Source organism: Zeus faber (genome assembly GCF_960531495.2).
Source record: "Zeus faber genome assembly, chromosome: 18".
Lineage (NCBI taxonomy): Eukaryota > Metazoa > Chordata > Actinopteri > Zeiformes > Zeidae > Zeus > Zeus faber.
In genome coordinates, this window is record NC_137210.1 from 4,074,910 (window position 1) to 4,095,331 (window position 20,422).

At 41.2% G+C, this 20,422-nt stretch overlaps 3 protein-coding genes across 3 annotated transcripts in view; 1 reads left to right on the plus strand and 2 right to left on the minus strand.

Annotated features, from left to right (window-relative positions):
• The window catches only part of gtf2e1 (general transcription factor IIE, polypeptide 1, alpha), a 50,949-nt gene extending 37,585 nt beyond the window's left edge, over nucleotides 1–13,364 (minus strand). The window contains exons 1-3 of the mRNA XM_080018780.1: nucleotides 13,277–13,364; nucleotides 12,242–12,684; nucleotides 11,617–11,774 (exon numbers count right to left, since the gene is read on the minus strand). Coding sequence (XP_079874906.1) covers nucleotides 11,617–11,774; nucleotides 12,242–12,531 — 448 coding nt within the window. The 5' untranslated portion in view covers nucleotides 12,532–12,684; nucleotides 13,277–13,364. The remainder of the gene's footprint in view (nucleotides 1–11,616; nucleotides 11,775–12,241; nucleotides 12,685–13,276) is intronic.
• Nucleotides 13,365–14,034: 670 nt separating this feature from the next.
• rabl3 (RAB, member of RAS oncogene family-like 3) lies at nucleotides 14,035–17,848 on the plus strand. Its single transcript, XM_080018682.1, has 8 exons — nucleotides 14,035–14,186; nucleotides 14,468–14,559; nucleotides 14,764–14,893; nucleotides 14,996–15,110; nucleotides 15,209–15,359; nucleotides 16,233–16,304; nucleotides 17,320–17,358; nucleotides 17,502–17,848. Exons 1-8 carry the CDS (start codon nucleotides 14,141–14,143, stop codon nucleotides 17,556–17,558), a joined length of 702 nt encoding a protein of 233 aa, XP_079874808.1. The 5' UTR covers nucleotides 14,035–14,140; the 3' UTR covers nucleotides 17,559–17,848.
• A 115-nt stretch (nucleotides 17,849–17,963) lies between these two features.
• Nucleotides 17,964–20,201, minus strand: LOC307244364 (granzyme B-like; the record flags this gene model as incomplete). The annotated part of the gene is made up of 5 exons (XM_080019513.1): nucleotides 17,964–18,152; nucleotides 18,306–18,566; nucleotides 19,434–19,572; nucleotides 19,662–19,809; nucleotides 20,153–20,201. 5 exons carry the CDS (start codon nucleotides 20,199–20,201, stop codon nucleotides 17,964–17,966), a joined length of 786 nt encoding a protein of 261 aa, XP_079875639.1.
• Between the last annotated feature and the right edge of the window lie 221 nt (nucleotides 20,202–20,422).

Below are 20,422 nucleotides of genomic sequence, written 5' to 3' on the forward strand. Positions count from 1 at the left end.
ATGCTCTACATATGTATGGTACACTTTGTGGTTAATGTTCTATAGTCTGCGCATTCATTGTAATTTATGTTTAAATGGAATGCACTGTATATTTTATCTCATTACCATAGCTGTCACTCTTGTAAATTGTATTTAATTGTCTTAAAAAATGTTGAGATTTTCAGGGGTGGGGGCAGTCACCTACAGTGTATGTCAACTTTTTCATTGCATCCTGACTTAATTATCAAAAATTACAATAAATAAATGCCTTAATAAAGAATACGTGTAAAAGTAAAAAGGTGTAAAAAGAGGGAAGTGAGGCGAGCGCCTGGTGCAAGTGGAAGCCAGAAAGACTATCTCAGATTGAAAGAAGTTCGTAATAAGAAGGGACATGGCCAACCCAGGGACTTATTTTCCAACAGCACACTTTGATTGATTGCACTCTTTACAAAACATTTCTGTTTAGTTTTATCTCATGCTTCTATTGAAAAGGCTTGCATAGCTGCACGCAGGTAAAAAAATTAAATAAAATAGACCTCTCGCGCAAAAATAGAGAAATGCCGTACATGCTCCACTAAGCCGACGTGGCCGGTGGCACTCCAACAGTGAATTTAATTGGTAGTGTGCACTTACAGCATGGCGCGCCGCACCAGTACGTTGCGCCAACACGTCCGGTGGACTTGTACTGTGATATCGCAATACCACAGTTCACCTGTGCGTATTGAACTGTAGGGGGCGTACCGAATGGTTCAATAACATACCAGGCACCGTTGCATCCCTAATATAAATAAGATAATAAAATATCTAATAATATGTACTTGTATTTTGTTTGTGAGTAGTATGCCTGAATGATTCCAGTGGCAGGACTTAATCATAAAAATAATGTAATTATAGATATGTACCTGCAGGCAGTAACACCTCCTTCCAATTGCTTGACTTGGAGAAGTTTTATGACTAGACACTTAATCTTGCCCTGGCACAAGTCTGGATCTGAATACATCATGGCTGGGTTCACACAAGTCATTTGTCTCACAGTCGGGTGATTCAAGGGGCACTTCAGCTGAAACTTCTTCACCATTCTGATGGACCCTCATGCATTCCTGTCTGAACTGGAGGACTGAAAGCTCTCCTATGCTGGGTCTACTCTGCTGCTGGAGCTCCTAAGGATGTTAATAGGGACTAGCTTCAGTAAATGCTCTCCTCTCCCTCTTTTCTGGCAATTTATCCAGTGACAAGACAGGCCAAGTAATTTCACACACACACACACACACACACACACACACACACACACACACACACACACACACACACACACACACACACACACACACACACACACACACACACACACACACACACACACACACACACACACACACACCAGCTTTATTATTGATTTATATGCTATATTATTAAATTGATTAAATCAATCAATCATTTTGAATGGCTAAGTAAATTAAATCAATTAGTCTAAGCAGAAGTGCTATGGGCTAGCTGTGAATGAAGGGAGATTAAAAATCATATTCACAGTGCAATTAAAATATTCACCTCACCTCGAGCAGCTCAGCCAGGTGACTTCCAATGAAAGGCAGCACGGGGCTCATCAGTTTGGTACTTGGTGAAGAAAGGTGTCATGAAGAAATGCAACTTGGCTGGGATGAAAAAGTCTTTTGTTGTTGCCGCAATGGTGTTGCCACATCCAAAACACCTCCTCACCCTAAAGTCCCAGGGTGAGGGAGTGTTTTGGATGTGGCAGCCTCAACATAGTCATGCTCAACCAGATGACAAGGGTCCTCTTCACCACTTTTGTGGCCACCGCTGTGTGGCCACAAAAGTGGTGAAGAGCACAGCGAAGACTTTGGATTTAGTGAGATAACAGAAATCCTTTCTTCTTGCTGGCATGTTGTAGAAATTGTGTAGAAATTGTGTGCAGAGCCCTGAGAAGTTCTCTATTTGCCAGTCAGTGAATCCAAACTTGAAAGCATTGTGTAGAGTATGGAGGCTGCAACTCCACCACTGCCAGCTGAGCACCCCCCAACTGCACTGCATGTTCCTGCTGCAGCATATAAAAAAGAAAAACGCCAATTGTACATTACATATACACATACAAGTACATTGTGATGACAGATTGTGATTTAGCAAATAAAAGTTATTATAAATGATACTTACTGTGAAATGTTTCCACCGCTGTTTCATGATCCATGGTCTGTGACCCGAAATATCTCGACTGGACAGTCACTGAACCAGCTGCAAAGATGAAGGTCTAGCTGTTTGGTCTTTGTTGTTTTGTTGAGGCTTTGGTCAAACATGACAAAGAAGGTGACCTCACTGACTTGGTCAGTCGAATATTTTTTTAATATAAGAATTCTGTTTAAATATAAAAAAGAAATCAACTATTTGAATGCTGAAATTGCCATTTGATTGTGTATTTTTTTTATATAAGATTATAAATGTTTTGGCTAATATTAGCGAATCAATTCACATGTGATGACCAATTAAGTTCAATAAAAATTCATCCAGTTTGTTGCACAGTGAACGCACATTAGAGAGAAATATTCCCTGTACTTGTGTGAAGTCTACTGTATGCCGGCAGAGACGCATGAGCTTGTTTCCCTTTCCTCCTTCAACCAGAATGTTCAGTAATTCCATAGATGTGGCGATGAAAGTGGGAAATAAACCTGACCATCACCAACAGAATGTCCTCTAGTGCAGAGGTTCCACCTCACACATAATATTTGACCGGAATCTCTCCCATTTGTCTGGGAATTTTTTTTCCAACGGAAACTCTGATTTATGCAGTATTTATTTAATCCTACGAAAGGACAAGAAAAAAAATTAAAGACCTTTGTTACCGAAACTCAATACTTTACAAACAAAATAATACTTAAGGCCTTATTTTGAGAATATCAAATTCAATGCTTTTTATTACTTCTAAGACCCACGATACATTCACTGGAGTAGGTGGGAGGAGGCTGAAAGGCATGTCTGTCAGCGGTCAATGGATACAGGACCCGCCAATTAGGACTGAGCATAGATATGGCAAGCACAGACACTAAATGACATCTTCTGACATGCATACTTGCCAACTTATAATACAATCAATACAATCGCTGATATTGAGGGGAATAAGGAGGGCCGGCGCTTAAAAGTTTTCTTCTTTGCCCTGTAATGTTTTCAATAAGATTTGCGTATGGCTCTCTGGCCACGACATTAGGTATCCTAGTAACAGTGGCAGTCTTCTGGATGTCTGTCTGTTGATTGGAATCATTGTGAAAAACCTTGACAAGAAGACTATTAAAAGACCACCTTCAACATTCTGCTGCAATACATTGATTCTGCAGTCAGCCGACTATATGTTGGAGAACATCATTTTTGCACTGAAAGTTCACATTTTAAAGCTGATTTATGGTTATCCATGTTGACACACCCACTCACTGTGATATCTTTATCACACTGACATCAATGTTTGTCAAATCCAATAGCCATTCCGCTAGGCTTAGGCAGATTTACAATTAAATCATCTCTCGGCGATCGACTCAGTCTATTGGCGATCGACTCCATCGATCACGATTGACATTGATGAGACGTTTTTATTTTTTTATCCGCCAGGAAAATCCTTGCATTGAAACAGCTTAAGTGCAGTTTACCATGTTCTGAAACTGGAGCAGAGAGGTAGAGGAGGAGGGAGAGGGAAAAAGAGGATGGGGGTCGAGGCCCCCTCTCCGCTCAGAGCTGTTGAGTAACCACTGCTGATCGGGTCTCGTACAGAAGGCGGGACTGTAGGCGTGTCTTTTCAGCTTGCCTGTATACCGTATATAATATATATATATACAGTGGCTTGATAAAGTATTTAGACCCCTTCACATTTTCCAAATTTTGTAATATTACAGCTAGGGCTGCCCCCTAAAAGTCGACAAGTCAAATTATCAGTCGGAAACCCATCTGTCGACGGAGATTATTCAAGTCAAGCAGTCGTTCGATCACTCCCTCGCTGCGCCCCCGTGCCCCGCCCACCCCTCAATCGGGTTCAAGTCCGGGCTCTAGCTGGGCCACTCAAGGAAATTCAGAGACTACAGAGTCCCGAAGCCACTCCTGCGTTGTCTTTGCTGCGTTCTCAGGGTCAGAGTTAGGGTTAGGGTTAATCCATAATGCTGATTGATTTGATTATTGGGCGCAAAAATTTCATGACCGGGCCAGCCCTGTTTGCCCAAGTAGTATATGTGCGCACATACAGTAATGGATATTTGTTGGCACTGAAGTAAGGTGAAGTCCATTTGCAGCAGTACACTCTAGGTAAGTGCCAGGCCTCTGTTATACAGGGTGAAAGAGAGAGATAGAGAGAGAAAGCTTGATGAATAGGGCTTTGATGGGTTACCGAGACCAAAAACAAAAAACCTGTAGAGAAAGATAAGTAGTGGACTGAGGAGATGGAAAACAGGAGGGAAGGCAGAGCTATAGAGAGCAGCAGATTAAGGTAGGTAAACTTCAGGCTCATATTTGTTAGGAACCTCTCTGTGAGCCAAGGTGCATTTGTCGGCGCTCCCAGTGAGGGCAGCAGCACCTCTCTCTGATAAGTCCATCTGCACCTTCAAACCAACTGCTCACTCTGTTTATTACTTGGTTACTGTGGGAAAAAACATAAACAAAAAATATATATATATTGGCCTCCTGCACAGTTAATAGGTTTCTTGGCTGACGGACAGCGAGGACCTGTTTGTTAATCTGTGCACTGAAGCCAATTTTACAATTTGAAATGTTACAATGCTGTTGTTTTGTTTCTCACAATTGAGCAAAAGCAATTCAGGAAAACAAATATACAAAACATTCCTTTAAAGAAATTGCAATTTGCAGTAGCAGAATGATGCCGTTTGTGCAGAAAAAGATTGTTTCATTCAGAGGTCCCAGTAAGATAGTCCTGATAGCTGAATACCAATGACCAGAATGGTGGGAGGGAAAACATAATTTAAAGGTAATTAACTCAAAAAGCCCAAAAAGCTTTTGACAGACCTATCAACCTATCAAAAATAAATCAGTAATTTCCACTTTACTTTGAGCATTCAAGTAACAAAGTGTTGAAAACATGGGAGATTTGAAAGGGAAGAGATTATAAAATTTAAACATAAAAAAAATAAAAATAAAAAAATAAAGTACAGACCCACTCAGTGGCTGCCATCACATCAGGCTTCAAGAGTCACCGGCCTACGATGATATGACTAAGCCCTCCATAAACGACTCCATACCTACGTACTTGAATTTGTGTTTGAAAGCCCCATTCGTGTCTGCCTAATAGACTCTGTCATGACAATAAGTCACGCGCTGTGCAAATCCCCGGAATAGACTACACGAAAAAGCAGCTGGATGCTGCTTTTTGGCTTTCTGTTCTTTGAAAGAAAAATAAATAAATAAATGTAAAATAAAAAAAGATTTACAGTAACTGTCATTCCAGTTAAGATCAGTTTAGTAGTGGCAGCATTGATTAAAACGCTACCAGAGATAAATATATACAGCCAATACATAAAAGCCTGCATGTTGCTAAAACGCTCATTGAGTACATTATAACTGTATCACGACATAATTAAATCAAATATAAACCTACTTAAAAGTTGGATGCACTGCATTTCACTTTGAAAGAATAAAGTCCCGATAATAAAAGCTGCCCACTTCGAGCTTTTAGTGTGCATTTAAAGAGGTTGAATCGCTTTTGTATGAAGGAATCTTAAACAATAAAATATTCAGTTGAGATTTATTACTGCAGATGATAATGAGTGTTGTTGCTCAAGGTTTGACAAAGTTAGCTAAACAGTTATTGCCTAAATACCGGTTGTAGGGAAGCTCAGCTTACTAAGCTCCAGACAGGCCCAAACAGAGAGGGTATCTGCATCCGTAATATCATACTAGCATACAATCTAGAACGCCAAAATTAGTGTTTCGTTTGTCCGAACCCATAGTATGCTCAAATTCTACGGAAAAAGTACCAGGATGACATACTCCATCTGGGGGAAATAATGAAGTACGCAAACACTGCACACTACGCTTGCAAGTGTATCCAACAATGCATTATGAGGGCAACATGCGTATTTCTATACAGTGTTGTCTCAACCGGCAGCATGTTGAAAGGAAGCGGCACAGCTATATGATGATGTAGTATGTCCGAGAGGACATTGTTCTTTTTAATCACACACTGAAGTACGCTGGACGTGAGAACATGTAGTATGCCATTTTGGATACAAGGAGTATTACTATAGATGTGACAGAGCACTCTTCAGGTCTTAAATGAAGAAATCTAAAAGGCAAAAGATGGTGGTACCAACAGCAGAACTATTGTTCTGAGAAGAACAATGCTTTTCTATAACAACATTGTCCTTTGTAATGATACCCAAAATTGTATAATTCAATGGTGTATCTAAATATGAGATGTTAATTTAATAAAAAATGACTCCTGATTTAAAAAAAAAAAAAAAAAAAAAAAAAAAAAAGTAGCAGTCTGGTCTCGTTAGTCACAAACTTATTGCACAGGAGCGATAACAAGTTGACACCAAAGTAAACCAACTTCTGTCAGTGTACCCCATCTACCAACCAGGCCGAGAGTTAAAGCTTCTTCATTTTGTAAGGATAATATGGTGGTGGTTGTAATGTGTGAGTAGGAGCAATATGGAACCCTCAGTGCCCACCAAGCCACCCCCGCCTCCTTCATATTAAATAATTCTAGGGGAAGTGGGAAAAGAGAGAGGGTGAGTGTAGTGAACTGAAGGTTGTATAAATTATACATGGCAGTGAGTGCTTAAAGGCAGACTGGGGTTGCACAGCACATGCTCTGCACTTGTACTCTCAGGGAGGATGTGATGTTTCTCATTTAGTGTTATTTCAGGTACTAGACTCATCAAATCTCACTCAAATCATTAACAAAACACATGTAAACACAAGATTATAATACATGGCAATTCAAATTGCTCCAGGTATGAAGAAACATTTTTGAAAAGTTTCCATGATTGACTTGTTTTGTGATACATCTGACAATGATTATCATTATTATTTTATATCATATGACAATGATTATTATAGTAATAATTATCATTAAATCTTTTGCAATCTTAAATTAAACTACCGGATCGCAATATTGGAAAACCCAGCATTAGAACCTCATGTACAAGCACCCAAGGGAAAAACATTTTCCAGGGTGAAATGTTTGGTTGACAGAGACTTGCATCAATATACATGAAACACGTTCCTAAAAATCAATCCAAGTGGTTTCTTCAAACTCCACCAGAAATATACAAAGACCCTACATAAGATATTCACAGCATGATCCATAAACACACAATCAATAAGGTCGATTTTCTCAGCATTGTCACTCTTTAACTGTAGCCTGTGTGCGTCAAAAATGTGTTCATCTTTACTGCTTTAAACTCTATTCAAGGCTGGCCAAAGCTGGTTCCGTAAGCCAGCAAGTTCAGAGAACTGAGGTTTGATTTAACAGGGTTCTACTGTATTCAACCACAAATTAATTCCCTGAAGAAAATTATCATCAAATTATTCTATACTGAGCAAAAGTATAAACGCAACACTTACCCATTTAAAATATTATATTTTATGTTAAAAATAAATAAATGTAAATCAGACAACTGAAATAGATACATTAGGCTCTTATATTGATAAGAGCCTAATGCAGTGGTTCTTAACCTTACTGGAGGTACTGAACCCTGCAAGCTTAATCAGTGTACTCACCGAACCCTTCGTAATTGTAAAAATAAATGATTTCTTTAAAACATAGGTATATATTTGATTAGTGCACATAATGAATCATGCATCAGTTGCACACAAAATCACTGTGTTCAAAGAACAAAACCAACAAAACATGAATTTCACACAAAAACATAACTCAATAAATATTTACTGCAAATCAATGTGACTTTTGCTGTTGCCTTTGAGATACAAGTTTAGAAATGCACGGCTTCACATTGGCAAGTGTCGCTCTCATATCATTTTTGCAACAAAGTCTGTTCCTTTTCTTACTTTTCATGTCTACCATCCTCGAAAAGGATTGAGATTACAAAGATACGTTCAAACAAGCGGTGAGAGTATCTCAAGAGCTTTCTTAGCAATGAGAGCGTCTGGTACGATTTGGTGAGACCAAAACGTTGAGATTGTTGTTGTTCTGAAGAGTTGCTGTTGAAGCTGTTTCTGCTGAAGTTCAATTATTTCGTCGAGGTATTCGTCGTTGACATCTGCGGTTGCAACACTAAACGTGAACGGCTGTCTCACCCATGCTGGATATGACTCTCTGGTGGGGAAGTATCCATCGAGAGACTTTGCGAGCTCATCTAAGTACATGGCAATTGCTTGCTTCAGCTCCCCAGGTACAGAAATGTCTCCAATTCCAGACACGTCTTCGATCTTGCTTACACAGTTGTCCAGCAGGGGAAAGTTTGCGAAGTAATTATTCTCTGTTCGTCGTTTCCATAAAGGTAGCTATTTTTTAAACGCCTTCAGGTTTTCTTCCGCTTCCATGATGACTCCACCACCCTGCATCTGTCGATTGAGAGCATCGAAAATATTGGCCATGTACGCCAAAATGAGAATGAACTCAGAATTTTCGAAGCAATCTGCGTGACAATGTTGGTACTCACGCAAATACAGGGCTAAATCCACACGCATGGCAAAAACACGTTTCAGCACCCTTCCCCGGGATACCCACCGAACGTTAGAATGGTACAGAAGTACCTCGAATTAAGAGCCCATTTCCTTACACAGCTCTTTGAAGATGCAGTGCTTCATAGCACTATTTCGCATGTAGTTCACACATTCAACTACAATTTTTAATACTTCTGCCAGTTTTGGAGGCAAGATTTTTGTTGCCAACGCATGACTGTGCAGAACACAGTGCGTAACAATGATGTGTGGTGCATCGGATTTCACCAGCGCTCCAAAACCAGAGTGTCGTCCCAGCATGGCTGGAGCTCCGTCCCAACAAACTACAGAAACCATATTCCACGAAACATCGTTGTCTCTGAAGAAGTCATCCACGAGTTTCTTCACATCGACTGCCTTGGTTGTTGTTGTAAGAGGCTTACAAAATGAAAAATCTTCCTTTTATCACGTCGTCTTTCATATAGTGCACGAATACAACAGGCTGGCTAAGATTGGAAACGTCGTCGGTCTCGTCGAGTTGGAGGCTGAATTTTGCTGGGCTTGAAATCAGATCTGCAACTACTTGAGCCAAGATGTCATCGCTCGTGTCGTCTATTCTGCTGCTGATAGTGTCATTCGAAAGAGGAATTTGGGATAACTTATCTTCAGCAGCTTTTCCGAGCATGATATTCGCCATCTTCAACGCAGCTGGTTTTACGAGTGTTTCACCAACGGTATGTGGTTTGCCCCGCTTTGCGATCAGGTACGCAACTTCGTACAATGCTGTGAGGATCGGTTTGTCGATGGGTACAAAGCCGAGAACAGGCAGAGTAGCCTTTTCATCGAATCTGGCTCTCTTCACCTTGAATTCAGCGAGCGTTGTGTTCTTGTATTTCCCATCTCCATGCAGATTTAGGAAGTGTTCCTTTAGTTTTGCTGGTGCTAGACTAGAATTGCTCAATTTGGCATTGCAAATCATGCATTGAGGACGCTGACTCCCATCACGTTCCTTTATACACGTGAATCCATGTTGTACGTATTCGTCCAACCACTTTCTTTTTTTGCTCGACATAGTTAGTATTAAGGGATTGAAAGACTAAAAGAAAATCACAAATGACGTACAATCACAACAGCCACAAGTCGACTACTGAGCGCACTAAGTTCCCTGCAGCACAGATATCAAAGCCAAGCAATGTGGCGTGATCAGCTGCAGCCAATGATGACCAAGCGGAGTGTGACGTCACGAATAATATGAGTGGGCTGAATTTATTTTGTGTTACACATTTTTAGGAAGCAACTAAATATTTGTAATCTAACACATCAAAGAAAAATTGCGTGTTGTCAAATTGCCGGCAGCCAACTTTTTGACGGGCCGACAAAAACGGCCCGACATTGCTCGTGTGAACCGGGCTATGCTGTGTGTGTCTTGACCCCTGCCGAACCCTTGAGAGTGACTCAACAAACCCCTGGGGTTCAATCGAACCCAGCTTAAGAACCACTGCCCTAATGTATCTATTTCAGTTGTCTATTTGAATTGCCCAAATCTCTACAACGGCGTGGGAGGAGGCGGCTTACTGTAGAAAAACGAACATTCATGACTCTGGTGACGGCTCTAGTGGACCTTGCTGCAGCGAGCATGCCAATGGCACACTCATGCAAAGCTTGAGGAATCTGTGGCATTGTGATGCAAAACATCAATTTCACATTTTCGAGTGGCCTTTTATTATCCCCCTCATAGGGAACATCTGTGCACTGATCATGCTGTTTAAATCAGTGCCCTGATATGCCACACCTGTCTAGTAGATGGATAATCAAGTCGTTCTATGTTAAGTCTATCAATCTATGTTAAGTATCGTATTTATTTCCTCTGGGCTGGTAGTTGGACTTGAAACACAATTTAAAAATGGGAAAAGCAATTGGATTGTCACCAATTGTCCAAATATATTTTTCCTACAAACTGCCAGGGTGGGGAATGACCAAGTATATGTATTTACAAACTGGATGTGAATAAGATTACTTTATTAATCCCTGTGGGTAGATTCAGGGAAAGGGGTGACTTTCAGAAACTGATACTAGACACAGCCATGCAGGGTGCCAATTTTAGTCATACTGAGCTCACGGATACTTCGACATGCTAATGATGCTTAATGATACTTGGCATGACAAACATATTTGTTGTCATATGCAATGTAGTTTTATACTTTATACTTACTAATTCCACCCAGTGGTAGTGAAATAAGATCATGATATGAAGACTTTAAGCTAAACTTGGCAACGACTGCCACCTTGTGGTAAGGCACCCAACACATCACAGTGGGCAAAGTGTTTTGAAAAGTGCAGAGTTGAATACATTTTACAAAATTAATGTCACTGCGTTGTGTAATTAAATTACAAAAATGGCAACTCATCCATTAGTTACAGACAAAAAGGGAAATTAACAAGTACTGTACGAATCCAACTTCCTTGGGTTACTAAGCTGCATTCAAAAATGACGTCTAAGAAAATGATAGATTTTCATATCAACCCTTGTAACCTAAATCTTTTACATTTTTTCCAGCTCAATAAAAGGGGCCGATGTTTTATTGAGTTTAGAAGCATTTTTTTTTCCAAATTGTCTGTGGGTATTGAATTGCATTTTGGACAATGACACGTCTAAATCAGGGAGCATCTACACATTCAAAAACACGGTTTTGTATCTAAAGCAGGTTGTCTATGAGCACAGCCGTTCCTACAGAACATGTCTCGGAATCCATGTCAATCTTCCATCGTCCAAGCCACCACCAAATGAAAAGCACCTGAATTCCCCCAACCGGTTGCATCTCCAAAATGCACCTCTTTAAACATGGGGGTTCGATGCATCTGAATTGACTGTCCGAGGTACAACATAGAACCCGGTTTCCAAGGCAAGAAAACAAATACAAAATGTATAATACAGAACTACTGCATGTGTCTCTGTAGAACTGGTGCTTGTAGTTTCACGTTCAATCGCACATGTTTTTTTTGGTTTACCTGTCATGGGGTCAAACAGCTGGTTGGCCTCCAGGTCTGTGAAGGTGGAGAAGCAGCAGGGGCAGCGGAAAGAGGCGCGGTTAGTGGAGTCTCGCTCATCTGTCTCGATGCGCCGTCGGATGTGATCTAGCTTGTACTTGACCACATTGACCAGCAGTCTAGGAAAAAAGAAGGGATAATCCAGTTTAAAAAAAGATCATTGCTAGAGCCACAAAAAGATAATGGAATTTACGACAAAAAGCAATTATGCACCAATTGGATGAAGGCGGTCTGTCTAATTCTCCATCGCCAAAGCTGAACCAGAACATCAAAAGTCTAATACAGTGTTTGAATAGGTTCAATCATTGCTTTGAATGGATATAGAGCCCAAAATGTCCCTATTCAACAGTTAACTGAATATAAACATGTATTCACAGTAAAGAATTTAATCGGAAAATAAATTCTGCCCCCAAACAACTGGAGCACAATCAACAACCTCAATAAAACACCCATAATGACGCCATAGGTACAGCGAAACGAATCACATCCCTTTTCCCTCTAATCATTAAAAGATTTAATAAAAATAAAATCAGGGTTCTAAACAGTCACTCCCATTGGACGCACATGAAAAAGACCACCCTCACACCTGTAGTTGATGAAATAGTAGTTGTGTCTCGTGGTCTTGCCGTCTGGCGCCGTCTCCACACGCATTCGGCATTTGACAAACTTGTCCCCTTTCAGGGTGTTCAGCACCGAGCGCAGCTGCTTGCGGTCGAACTTGAGCAGCTCCAGCATGTCCTCCTCGCGTACGCAGGGGTTGCGGATGAGGACGTCCAGGGCCAGGGCGTGGTCCACCCCGTAGAAGCCCCGGACGACCTGCTTGGCCAGCCGCTTGAGCGATGCTGGGACCTCCGTCAGCAGCTCCGGCTCAGTCATCTTCTACCGCGGAGCAGGTTGGATACTTGCAACTTGCAGGTTAGCCTTACCGCAGCGGGAAGAGCAGGAGCCTTTCAGAGGACGCTGTAATGGCTTGGTGTCACAGATGGCAACGACAGTAGATGGGGTAATTCGATTGGAGTGGCGTCACACCTGTAACACAGCAAACAAACACGGGCCACAGTTACAGCAATGTTGCAGTTTGCTGGAGAGCTTCATAAAGAAACTAATTCAACATTATGGCAACTTTAAGGACAGGTTTTTGATGTTGTGTTTGAAATTTTTTGCTTTATATTTTTTTCCGATTTGGGTAATGTTATTATGTTCTTTTGCTTTACTCTTCCCACTTTGGGTTTGCCCTTTTATCATGTCACTACCCCGCACTTATATGATGTATGTGTGTCAAATAAGCATCTTGAATCTCTTGAATTATTCCAACACTGCAAACAATTCAGTGACCAACTCGAACAAGGTAAGCCTTGCCAATTAGCAACGACATACCACGCGGATTAATTCCCTTGACCATCACCATCACAGACAACACCAGACATCAGATAACAGCAAGTATTTATCAGACAACACCAAGTATTTATTTTGCGCTACCCTGATACTGGAGTGCTAATGCTAGTCAACAAGCTATAAAGTTATCCTGGCAGAATCAATAAACGGCAGCTTTATTCGCCAGCTTGGCATCGCTGTTTTTCAGTATAGTTCTTTCCAACGAACGTGATTCAGTAACACTCACGTTGTTCGGATTAACTTCTCTCCGTCTCCTCGGCTGAGAGCTTCCCCGTTCGAAGCGAGGCACTCGGAAACGACATTGTCTCACCCGGCGTAAGCTAAAGAGTTTCTCACGCTCCAATTGGCTGCTCCGCCGCGCGTCACGGCTCGGCGACCAATCACGGGGAGCTTTTAATGTGTGGCGTTTGCATAAACCAATAAGGGTACAGTAAGGTCAGAATTACGTCAGAGGAAATTGAGTATTTTGGGGGGGGGGCCAATGAAATAAGGCAGTGGTATTTTGAAGGCGGGGAATAATATTGTTTTCTTCCGGGTGTGTGTGTGTGTGTGTGTGTGTGTGTGTGTGTGTGTGTGTGTGTGTGTGTGTGTGTGTGTGTGTGTGTGTGTGTGTGTGTGTGTGTGTGTGTGTGTGTGTGTGTGTGTGTGTGTGCGTACGTGTGTGTGTGTGTGTGTGTGTGTGTGTGTGTGTGTGTGCGTACGTGTGTGTGTGTGTGTGTGTGTGTGTGTGTGTGTGTGTGTGTGTGCGTACGTGTGTGTGTGTGTGTGTGTGTGTGTGTGTGTGTGTGTGTGTGTGTGTGTGTGTGTGCGTACGTGTGTGTGTGTGTATGTGTGTGTGTGTGTGTGTGTGTGCGTGCGTGTGTGTGTGTGTGTGTGTGTGTGTGTGTGTGTGTGTGTGTGTGTGTGTGTGTGGAAATACACTCCTATAATAAGTTATTCATGACGAGACTTCGTGTGTTATTTGTTGAACGCCTCATCGCATTGTTCACCGCTGTCCAGCAGATGGCGGTAATGCAGCGAACAGTTGGTTTCTCAGCCGCCGTTGAAACGGGAGACGGACGCCGCTTCCGGGACGCCGCTGACAGTCAACATGGCGTCGCTTGACAGAGTGAAAGTGTTGGTTTTGGGAGATTCTGGTCAGTAACGTTATGTCAATGAGAGTTTCTGTTTTTAAAGTGCCAACACCATATTTAATAATCATCCCATACTATTATTTAGCCGGCACTTTTCAAGAAACAGCCATTCAATATATTTGCGTTGTTTTTGTGCTCCTCTCTGATCTCATTGACGTTGGCGGCGTTCGCCATTTGGAATTCTGGGACTGTTATCTGTTGTCATTTTTATGGATTTTCACATTAACATGTGGCAAGGAGTCGACCTGGGGTGGTTAATGACCCCCGAATGTGTTCTATTGCAGGAGTGGGGAAGTCTTCATTGGTCCATCTTCTGTGTCAGAATCAGGTTTTAGGAAATCCGTCCTGGACAGTCGGCTGCTCCGTCGACGTCCGGGTAAGAGGCTTGACATGGCTTGTTAAGTTGATTTCTTGAGCCTGTATGAATTATGAGTATGAAGTGTACATGGTTTGTTATTTATATCGACTGCTGAGATTTCCTCTTATTAGGACCCATAAATAACCAATCCCAATCAGTGAGATTAAATTCTCAGAAACAGAACGCCGCCTTAATCAGTCAAGTGACTTTATCTCATTCCAGATTCATGACTATAAGGAGGGGACCCCGGAAGAGAAAACGTACTACACGGAGCTCTGGGATGTTGGCGGTTCTGTGGGAAGTGCAAGCAGCGTTAAGAGCACCAGGGCAGTCTTCTACAATTCTGTCAATGGTAGAGGACATGTTAACATACGTCACGTCGACATTTTTTGGAAAGACCAAGAATGTAATGTGTGGATCGCTGATTGCCCACTTCTGTATTGTACTCCACCAGGCATTATTTTAGTCCACGACTTGACGAACAAGAAATCCTCCCAGAATCTTTATCGCTGGTCACTGGAGGCCTTAAACAAAGACTCTTCACCAACAGGGGTCATCGTTTCAAACGGGTGGGTCACCGCAGTGTCTCTCTTTGAGGGCTAGGTTGGACAGTACCAATATTTAGATTGACAGAGGTTAACTCAAATCTAGCACGCCCTTCCCCCAGGGATTACGACCGAGAGCAGTTCGCTGAGAACCCGGTGCCGCTGCTGCTGATCGGCACTAAATTCGACCAGATCCCAGAGAACAAACGCAGCGATGTCCTCAACCGCACCGCCTTCCTGTCTGAGGACTTCAACGCAGAGGAGATCAATCTGGTACGTCAGCTGTGTCAACAGAATATTTAACATGGTCACTCACGAGACTTGCCGTATATGCCGATCAGCCACAACATTAAAATCAATGACAGTTGAAGTACTAGTTGAAGTGTTGGAAGCAGGAAAAATGGGCAAGTGTAAGGATGTGAGCAACTTTGACAAGGGCCAAATTGTGATGGCTAGACAACTGGGTCAGAGCATCTCCAAAAAGGCAGGTCTTGTGCGGTGTTCCCGGTATGAAGTTGTTAGTACCTACCAAAAATGGTCCAAGGAAAGGCAACCAGTGAACCAGCCACAGGGTCATGAGCACCCAAGGCTCAGTGAAGCGCGTGGGGAGAAGTCCAGCCCATCTTGTCCGATCCCACAGAAGAGCTACTGTAGCACAAATTTCTGAAAAAGTTAATGCTGCTATGATGGCAGGGAAATAGAAATTGAATTCAGCCTGGTTGGAAATAGACACTTAATTAATAACAGATAAATAAGAAATAATAGATAAACTAATATAAATAGTAGACAATGAGACTTAACATTCTATTATATTTGAATTAATAAAGGTCACATTGAAAATTGTGAGGGGAAAAAAAAAAAAGTCCTAGGAAATTGGAAAAAAGCACTTAAAAGTCCTTGAATTTATTTTTGTAACGCCAGAATGAATCTTTAAGTATTCATACTGTATATCCGAACTTTGTCCTGTATAAAGTTAGGGAGTAAATATTTTGATGGTGCCCATCTGCCAATCACCCAGAAGTAAAAAAATAAAAAATAAAAGTTAAAAAACCTACCCCAAAAAATGTGTGACATTGAACCAAGCACATTTCTCTGAACTTTCCTCTCCAACTGTTTGTGGCTAAGGTTGTGAATCTTGTCTCTCAGGACTGTACCAACCCCAGATACCTCGCTGCTGGCACGTCCAACGCTGTGAAGCTCAGCAGGTTCTTTGACAAGGTGAGAGTCTCTGTGCAGCTGTGCAACCTGCACATTTGTGCTGCCTCGACAGGAGATGCTCCTTTCAAAAGTAATTGAATATATGTACATAATGGAACTTCAAATAGAGGGATCTATTATTAAATGCATATAATAATAAAAAAAAAAATCTTAACTAAATAGTATGAGTGATGTTAAGTAACCAAGTGTCTTATGGCAGTGGTCAGTGTTTTAGGAAGAGCACCATCTGAAGAGGTTGTGTGAATTGCTTAATCTTATTGGCTCAAATTAGCACAAACCATCTTGCCATCTTTGGTATAGTTAATTACATTTGCTGTATTCGGAATACATAGTAGCATACTATCTACTATACTATTTACTGTATCTGAAACTATAGTATGTGAAAAGTACAAAAATGACATACTACATCCAGGGAAGAATGTTAGTACTGTATGCAAGCACTGCACTGCACTGAATTGCTTAGTCCACTGGAATGTTTTATTAGGGGGCGTGGCAATTGAGAATGCTAGTGAAGTGAGAACGGTGATGAGATGACATGTATACAGTGTGTATATTGTATGTAGTGTATTTAGTATATATAGTGCATATAGTACATATAGTATATACAGTGTATTTAGTATATAGTGTATATATATATATATATATATATATATATATATGGTCTATATAGTGTATATTGTGTACATAGTGTGTATATACTATTTATATTGTGTGTGTATATATAGAGTATATATCATGTATATAGTGTATATAGTATATAAAGGGTGATGCGTGATGAGCTTGACGCTAAGACACTGTGGTATAGTACGCAGTGTACAATACAGACTGGTCAGAGAGCTGGTCCTAAGTCCCAACGGTCGTTAAACAGGTAGGTCGTTAAGTGAGGAATACCTGTATATGTGTATGTGTGTGTGTGTGTGTGTGTGTGTATATGTATATATATATATTTTATTTTTTTCTTTCCACACTATTTGAAAGACCAAATGCCTAATTACCCTTAATGAACATTTAATAGGTCATAGAGAAGAGATACTTCACACGAGATCCGAGCCAGGTAAATCCCAATGCGTCCGCCGTTTTCTTTGAATGTTTATGATGAAATGACAGGAAAAAAATCTCACATTTTGAAGTGATCTCCATGACACAGAGTCAAAGCCCAACTTCTCTCCCTCTCACTTTCTCGCTCTCTCTCGGCAGATGACGGGTTTCACAGACAGAAAACGGTTTAACTTCAAAAGCCTGCACTACGACTGAGCTGTGGTGAACACCACCACTGAATCCTGTGGTGTTAAGAAAAAATAAAAGAAAATGCACTGCACACAAACACTTAAAAACAGTGTGTTAACAATTTGTTTTGGTCATAAGTATGTTGTCCTCATAGTTATAGTTTGAAGGAAAACTGAGTGCAGATTAAGAAATAAACAGTGATTTAGAGTAACGACACAAAATGCAAACAATTTGAATTTTCCTTTTTTTTATTCAATGTTTTTGCTATATTAGCAAACAGATGGAGGCTGTGTCCGACTGTGTACATATTAAAGACATGACACAAAAAACTGGTTTCAAAACACTTCTTTTTACTCTGACTGGTGGGTTTTGGTTTGCTCTACGTGACCGGCGTCCTCTCTTCACATCTGTTTCGCATCTCTCTGATTATTCTCAGCCCTCTTCTGCGGTCACTTGCGCAACACGTTCCTTCCCCTCCATCACACTTCGAATCCAAGGAGCGAAGAAGGCAATTTTCATGAAGACGTGCGGAAAGTTTGGATTGTCACAGTCGTTTGCTTTGTGATAAGAGGTTATGCCCTGAGGCTTGCCGTTGCAGATGAGAGGTCCACCAGAATCACCCTGGAAAAGGAAAGTGTAAATGGTAAAAAAAACGTACAGGTGGTCATGGTCATGACGTTATCTCATACAGAGGGTAATGTCGCATGGCTGTTCTTCACTCATAATGGCAGACATTTTTTTTCATCTGACTTAATGGAATTTTTGCTTAATTACCTGGCAAATCCCCGCCTTCTTTTTAGCGGAATGGGTGCATATCATGTGGTCTCCATAGAAGTATTCGGACCATATGTTCTTGCACTCAAAATTGAATTGCGTCAACACCGTGGCCTCCCTCAAAACGTTTGAACTGTTCATCTGCGGTGCCGTCATGCCCCAGCCCGCCACGATGCACTTGATGTTAGCCGCGATTTGGCCATTCTTCTTGGGAAGGCCGATGGTCTTGACAGACCTGTCCAGTACAGCGTTGGTCTCTAACTGCAGAGGGAGACCAGGGAAGCACTCAAGAAGTGATGCCGAGGTGTGTGTGTGTGTGTGTCTGTCTTTCTTTCTGCCTGCCTCTGCCTGCTACCAGGTTGAACAGTATGTCATTGTACAAATTTCTTGCTTTTCAAGCACCAACCAAATTCTTCAGCTGAAGAATGCAAGTGATAATCACACTTGACACACTTGTAGCAGGCACTATTTAAAGGATAAGTTCGCCATTTTTCACCCCACTCTGAAAAAAAAGTCACCTGTCTTTTGAGTATCGTTTTATGACGTGTTGAATAATAATCATATCTAATTTCTTATTTAAAAATACTTTTGCAATTGCAGTACAGCCAAAATGTAATGCTGGCCACAGTAGGTTGCAGTATGAAGCTGCACAACTTCCTGTTTCTAGCCTCATGTTAGCCCGAATGTGCCAGTTATGGCCAAAAGAGTTAGAAAATAAAATTTAAAAAAAACCCTGATATAATGCACCATTTGCTAACATTTTTCATGATGCATGACACAATTCTTACAATATTCTGAGCTCGTTTCGAAAAAGGAGATTAAACATTTTCTCATTGTTTAATGTTTGCCCCACTGGACTGAGTTAAGCACAGTAAGAAGCAGTGGTATTGTCCAGTGAGCTTTTGCTATGAACAGATATAAATGATGGGAACTAACATAACAAAAAAGAAAATAAAAAAACCCTGTGGTGAATGTGACAAACCTATCCTTGAAGCAATTTATGAAGAGTACAGGAACTATTCCCACAAACTTCATGTCACACAAATGCATTCAGAAAGGCAATACTAAGTAAATCATTTTGGATTGCATTATGAACTGGTTTGTTTACATCTTCTGAAAGGATGTTACCTTCAGAAGCATCACGTCATAATCATATTTATTGGTGTATTTGGGATGTGCATGGTAGTCAGCCACTGGGATCCTTTGCTGGCTCTTCTCCTCCTTATTGATGTGGTGTGCTCCAAGTACAACCATCAGCTTCCCACTGCTAACACAGCATGGTATGAAAAATGTCACTTACACTTTTTGTGAACGTTTGTTCTCGGAGTTGATTGTAAACACATAAACTGCACATACCCTCGGCAATGGGCTGAGGTCAGGACAAAGTCCTTCCGGATGAGTAACCCCCCACAAACATGTCTCCCATCAATCTGGAGTGACACCATGTATGGTCTGGAATGAGGCTTGGATTCCTTGCCTCCCACTATGGAACTCTCAGAAGCGCCTTCGACAAGGGCCAATACGATTTTAGTAGAACACGTAAGTACAAACGATGATCAATCAATCCCAAACCCTGAGGAAAATGCCTAATATCCCTATCGTCATTGGAATTTGGAAGCCGATCTGGAAAGCTTCCAAAAAATCAGCAGATGTTGGCAAATTCATACAAAGAGTCACTGCCCCCACTCCAAGAACTATCACACAGCACACAAAATGGAGTTTTGAAAGAAAAGGACGGTATTGAACTAAATATATAATGTATATATTTATATATATTTAAAAACTAGCTTTTAGTGTCCATCACTCAATTCTCGGAGATGTGTAATTGTAAAGAGCTGAGGGCTTACCAGAGACGGAGAGCAGCTGAAGGAGAAATAAGAGTTGGTAAAGTATCATGGTGGTAATTCAGGCGTTAAAATCTAAACGCTCTGACTCGCTGTGATCTTTCTTTTGTACCACTTCAACCCTAACATCACCTTGGAAACCGTTGGTGGTTAAAGTGGTTGGATTTCACACCTTTGCACAAGAGCATGTCTGTCTATTGTTGGATCATGTTTTTCAAATGACTTCACTAAAGTGTCTTGTACTTATTCATTTATAATAGTCAACCAGCAGTT

What these genes read in the sequence shown, in the direction of transcription:
- rabl3 (XM_080018682.1), top strand. Translation starts at nt 14,141, where the DNA reads ATGGCGTCGCTTGACAGAGTGAAAGTGTTGGTTTTGGGAGATTCTG. An exon ending in GGGGTCATCGTTTCAAACGG is followed by an intron (nt 15,111 to 15,208) that starts GTGGGTCACCGC and finishes CCCTTCCCCCAG; the next exon opens with GGATTACGACCGAGAGCAGT. An exon ending in ACGCAGAGGAGATCAATCTG is followed by an intron (nt 15,360 to 16,232) that starts GTACGTCAGCTG and finishes CTTGTCTCTCAG; the next exon opens with GACTGTACCAACCCCAGATA.